General features: G+C 47.7%; 1 protein-coding gene across 1 annotated transcript in view; it reads left to right on the forward strand.

The window, feature by feature from the left end:
• LOC104495730 (plexin-A4) overlaps positions 1-5,822 on the forward strand; it is a gene marked incomplete at both ends in the record, with an annotated part of 49,573 nt that extends 43,751 nt beyond the window's left edge. Inside the window, 3 exons of the mRNA XM_010138738.1 lie at positions 434-537; positions 2,993-3,092; positions 5,632-5,822. Coding sequence (XP_010137040.1) covers positions 434-537; positions 2,993-3,092; positions 5,632-5,822 — 395 coding nt within the window. The remainder of the gene's footprint in view (positions 1-433; positions 538-2,992; positions 3,093-5,631) is intronic.
• Positions 5,823-6,129: the final 307 nt, after the last annotated feature.

Here is a 6,129-nt window from a genome sequence, read left to right on the forward strand (position 1 = left end):
TGCTGAAGTTTGGTAGAGAGTATATGCTCCACGGAGCAGGGTGTTGGTTCTGTTTCTGGCTCTTCTCCCTGTTGCACCTCTACTGTGCCTAATGCTAAGGGCTTACTGCTCTCCATCACTTCTGGATTTGTGCAGCAAGTCCTGTGCAAGCACTGATGGAGATGAGCTGCACCAACGTGATTTTATTATGGGTAAAGAAAGCAGTGTGGGTAACCTAGGACTTGAGCCACCACATGGACTGCATACTTTCCTGAACCATCTCCCTGAACCTTTCACGGTTCATCTGTCTTCTCGTTCCCCTTGGAAAGAGGACTCTGGACCTTTGTACTGTTGTAAGTCCTATGTGGACGGAGGCATCTGACAGAGCGTCATGGTAGTGACTGACCTGCTGCTACATGCACAGCAGAGCTCAATGTCCCCGTTCTCCTTGCAGAGTGGCGACAAGCAAGTGGGGCAAGGATGATCCTTCAGGACGAAGACATCACAACCAAGATAGAGAATGACTGGAAGAGGCTCAACACGCTGGCACACTATCAGGTAATGGTGGGAGAGGATGGGTGGAAGGTAGACAGCTAAGAAAGTCAGAAGGAGAAGGGCAAAGTGTTGTTTTCTAAGATGCAGAGGTAAACAACTTTTGAGTGGGCAATAACTGGACAGATCCCCTGTGTTGAATACATCCATCCTGTTGACATCCATCTCTGCACGACCTTGAGATCAGTAAGAGACGGCTAACAATGCCCAAAAATATCTTACACAAGTGATAGATTTCATGAGAAATGGACTTTTGGTCAAAAGCTCCCCCTGCATCTTTCCCTCCTTGCCAAAAAAACCCCAAACAACCCCCTCCAACAGTTTATTAAGTTTGATCCGATGCTGACAATGTTGTCATTTCCTCAATCACACCTTAACAATCTATGTTTCATAACTAGACCTTTTTTTTATTTTCATTTAAGGGCTGACCTGAGGAGGCAGCAAGCAATAATTTGAAAAAGAAACAAAACTTTTCACTTCAGATTGACTGAAGCATGACTGGCTGGCTCCAAAATAATTTTTTTCAGGGGAACCAGGGGTGTTTTCTATTTTATTTCACCCACAAACCAGGCACAATCTCCTTTCCCTTCTGTGGTTTTTGCAGTGGTTTGCTTCAGGCAATGAGCTCCCAGCTATATGGATGAGCTGGGACAGAAGAGATCTCAGCCACGCAGGTTTTGAGCTCTACATCTTTTACCTTGGCTATCCTGAGGGCAGACACAGAGCATGATGGGACAGACATTGATATTCTTGTTGCCTCAGTTTCCCCATCTGTAGTTTGGGGCTAAAACTACAAAGAACCAATAATTGCCTTCCATGGTTGCTTAGGGGTTATTTAATTAGCCTCCACAGTGCTTTGAAGATGAAAAATTCTATGGAAGTGCTAATTATTGTTGTTACCCAGACAAGGGTTAGACGTTGTTAGAAGTTTGGGGGTTTTTCATCCACGTCCTCTTTGTCATGTCTAATTTATCACAGATATTCCTAATAAGGCTTCTCTGAGCCACTGGCTTGTTCACATTTCTGATACGGGACCCACAAGAATCACCTAGCTGTAGAAATGGAAATTCTGGCTCGTTTCAGAAAGCTCTGTTGTCTGTCGAAACGCTATCCATGACATCCTGGAGCACAGCTGTTTCCAATGCTGCTTTCCCCTGTCTGAGACATTGACCCAGCAAAGAGAAAGAATCTGTGGTAGTCCCTTCTGTCCTGCAGTGCATTTGTCCTGTGGAAAGTGGAAGCTGTGCATGGAGAGGTTGAGAGGTTCAGTCAAAGCAGAGAACGTAGATACCCATTTCTGATATTCTGACAGATATCCCCTGCCACAGAGGTGGAGGGAATAGAAAATTTCATTAAAATTGTAGAAATATTTTGGTTGGAAAAGACCTTCAAGCTCATCAAGTCCAACCATTTCCCCAGCACTGCCAGGTCCCCACTGTCCCTCAGCAGCACCTCCACATGGCTGGGAAACCCCTCCAGGGATGGGGGCTCCACCACTGCCCTGGGCAGCCTCCACCAGCCTGGGCCAGAGCCTTAAACCCCTTCCGTGAAAGAAAATTGTCCTCATATCCAACTTAAACCTCCCCTGGTGCAACTTGAGGCTGTTTCCTCTCGTCCTGTTGCTTGTTCCTGAGGAGAAGATCCCAACCTGCACCTTGCCCCAGCCTCCTTTCAGGGAGCTGTAGAGAGTAATGAGGTCACCCTTGAGCTTCCTTTTCTCCAGGGGAAACACTCCCAGTTCCCTCAGCCGCTGCTCATGAGACTTGTGTTCCAGACCCTTCACCAGCTTTGTTTCCCTCCTCTGATCACGCTCCAACCCTTCAAAGTCCTTCTTGTAGTGAGGGGCCCAAAACTGAACCCAGCATTCACAATGTGGCCTCAGCAGTGCTCAGTACAGGGGGACAATCCCTGCCCTGCTCCTGCGGGCCACACCAGTGCTGGTACAAGCCAGGATGCCATTGGCCTTCTTGGCCGCCTGCACACACTGCTGGCTCATCTTCAGCTGCTGTCGACCAACACCCCCAGGTATCACAGGCATTCACATTGGTTTTATCATCCTTGTAAGACATCCCACCCTTGAAGTTTGAAATCGCTTAGATAATTTTATTCTTCTCATCCTCCTGTTCTGTATAAGAGCTTTCTCGTGAAGAACCTACCCGCAGCTTTACAGAGATTGATGCAAAGACTCACGTTGTTGTCACTGGGCTCTGAATCAGGACCTAGATGGAGTAGAGTCTGCTTTGTCCTATTGCCCAAATGCAGGCGTAACAGGAGGTTGTGTCCCTTTTTCATTAATAGACACACTGAAGAAAGCATTTGAAGCTTTGGACCAGAACTACTGCCCTGACTACAGTCACGCTGATTTATAGCTCAGTTTCTGCTGCTCAAATTTCTGCTGTCCTTAGCATGCTCCTCAGCCAGTTTTCAGACGCCACTGACAAAGTCCGTTTTGTCTCTACAGGTGCCGGATGGATCTGTGGTAGCTTTAGTCTCCAAGCAAGTCACTGCCTACAACGCGGTCAACAACTCCACGGTCTCCCGGACGTCAGCCAGCAAGTACGGTAAGGATTTGTGTGCTGGTATGGATTGAGAGCACGCTGGAGAAGAGAACCCTAAAGTCACGGTGGTTACAAGACTGAGCACCAGCAGAGAAAATGATAGTTGCTAAGTTTGCCTGAGGGATGGAAGGAGGAGAGGATTTAGCCATGTAAAATTTTGGCATCTGGTCCGGGCTGTAGATCCAAGTGGTTGGGTTGCTCTTGGGAAGTACTTCTCCCCCTTCATTAATGAAAAGGTGAGGCTTTATAAGTAGCCTCCTACGTTTTCAATCACTGAATCCCACTCTTCGAGTTTGCACAGGGAAAGTCAAAGGAGAAGCGTTGCACTCTGTATGGACTCGGTCATTCTGATGGGCAAAGTCCTCAGAGCATGGTCGGTTGTGAAGATGAATCTTTGGCACAGAGGGGCAACACAGTCTGCATAGGACATAGACTGTCTACAGTTACATCTCAGTGTGGGTGTTGTGTGAACCACTCATCTATCCTATTGCCCAAGGGAATTTGCACCTGGAATAATACTAAAACCATCTTACCGAGGTCTTATATCAGTGTCTGTCAAGGCAGTGAACTGTCTTTCCCACTTTACCCATGAGACAACTGAGAATGAGGCAGCTGTGACATACAGACCAGGTGGAAATTCTTCTGTAGACCCAAACATACCTTGAGTGTGTTTCAGCACACACCTTTCTCCCCCGTGCTGAAACTGCAGACCAGGATGTGTCTCTCTATGGTGATGCCGGATGGCAAATCAAACCATCTTTAATGTTTGATTAACCGGAGTGCTGCAAAACATCCCTCCAACCTGGATGCAGTTGTCACATCAGTTTATCATTATTCTTTGTTTGAGGAAAGCATCTCCAATCCTTCTTAATCTCTTTAGCTTGAGGGAAAATGCAGATACTCAATGTCCAGAGGAGCCCCCTGCCTCTTTCTCCAAGGACATAAGAAATCCACCAGACCTTATTAATATTCATCCTCTTTGCCATGTTGTTGCAATTACTGAAAGACACAGTGACCTTTGAAAAGGAAGACTTGAGGGGGGTTAATTTCTGTTGGATTCCTTTAATTCTTTTGCCATTTGATTTTTCAGGAGGAGAGGGTGGGGAAGAACGCAGGGGGAGGAGAAGATGTGATGGGTCAGAAGTGATTGTTAATTGCAATTAAGAAAACAGCATCCAGAGAGAAAAAGGATATTCCATCCAATAATTAATATGTAGGGATTGGTAATGCATTAATGAGGCTGATTCAGATCTTGCTGCAGAAAGGTGCAACACTTGTCTGTTAATTATAGTTGGAAAAGACTCTATCTGCAGCACTGCTGGAAGGTCAGGGAGAGGGGAATGCCTCATTCCGTCACTCAGAGGCAATATTTGGAGGCTAAAGGTGTCCTTGGAGTGGGAATTTCTGCAGGCTCACCTGTGGTTCTTGTTCACTTTCTGTCAAAACAAGATTTTGGAGTGGAGAGTGAAGAGGATGGCTGGGAAGAAGTTATTAGATTGATCTGATGCCAAAGGAGGGAGAGGAGGCAGGTCCTTCAAAGGCTGGTGATGGGGAGCTAGACAAGGTGTCATGTCAGCTACATCTGTATTACTATGCAGAAAGTCCTTGGCCTGTTCTTTGGCCATAATGCCAAGCAGCATGGCATGGTATGGCTGACACCCATACAGTAAGATAAGTTGTACTTGGCCATACTGGTTACTAAGAGTAGCTGGTACTATCCGGTGATCCAGTCCTGAGCAGTGTCTGACACTGACAGGACTAGCTGTCTCAGGCCAAAACTTCGCCAGGGAATGTGGTAAGAGGAAGAGATCACAGGCAGCTGAAAGCCAGTGTCTGAGCCTCGTTTCAGTTACTAGTGTAGACATTGACATCACATCTGGCTTGGCTGACATCCCTTGTCTTTGCTGACCTGCCATGGGGCCAGCGATGGGGCTGCTGCCACCTCTCCGGGCAGCCTGCACCAGGCTCTGCCCACCCTCAGCACCAACAATCTCTCCCTTCTCTCTGCTCTGACTCTCCCTCTGGCAGTGGAACCCCTCAGCCCTTGTCCTGTCCCCACAGCCCCTGCTCAACAGCCCCTCCCCAGCTCTCGCACAGCCCCTTGCAGCACTGACAGGCTGCACTCAGGGCTCCCCGCAGCCTTCTCTGCTGCGGGCTGAACCCCCCCAGCTCTCTCAGCCTCTCTTCGAATTGGTTGATGGAAGTTTATTTAATATGGAAATGTGAGCCTTGTGAGAACGGGGACATCGCAGTACTGCTACAGCCTTCCCACTTTGGAGACCCAAACTGACATCTCCCCGGGGTGGATTCGGCAGCTGTGATTTTCTCAGCGCCACACCAGTATCCGTACGAGCATCGTCCACTCCATATACCGAATGGGAGAGGTACCTGCTACCACACTCAGACAGAAGAGGTCTTCTTCTTGCCTGTCTGATGAAAATCTTCTATTAGGTGGCATGTCATTAGCATATTACCTTGGTGAAACCTGTTAATGCCAATGCAAGTGTTCCTAGAGCTCATCCACGTGCATCTCTCTTTGCAGAAAACATGATCCGTTACACCGGTAGCCCAGACAGCCTCCGCTCCCGCACACCCATGATCACGCCAGACCTTGAGAGTGGAGTCAAGATGTGGCACTTGGTGAAGAACCATGAGCATGGTGACCAAAAAGAGGGTGACCGGGGCAGCAAGATGGTTTCTGAGATCTACCTGACAAGACTACTTGCCACCAAGGTATGTGGTGGGGATGGGAAAGAGGGTGAGAAATGATTTTTTTTTTTTTTGAAGGCTGAAGAGGAACTTCTTGCATACAGGAAATGAGAGACTGATTAAAGGATGCCAAAGGGTGACAAAGATAGAAGAGCAGAAGGAAAATAGAACAAGAGGAACACTCCAAGCATAGAGAAAAGGAGCTTGAATTTTGAAAGCAGAGTCATAAAAGGGACATTAGAGAGTAATGAGGAGTAAAGGACTCAGGGCTACGAGAACAGTGGAGAAAGTCTGCACAGGGGTGGGTGCTGGGGTTGTCAATTCTACTGGC

The sequence above is a fragment of the Buceros rhinoceros genome, unplaced genomic scaffold (assembly GCF_000710305.1).
Source record: "Buceros rhinoceros silvestris isolate BGI_N320 unplaced genomic scaffold, ASM71030v1 scaffold76, whole genome shotgun sequence".
Taxonomy (NCBI): domain Eukaryota; kingdom Metazoa; phylum Chordata; class Aves; order Bucerotiformes; family Bucerotidae; genus Buceros; species Buceros rhinoceros.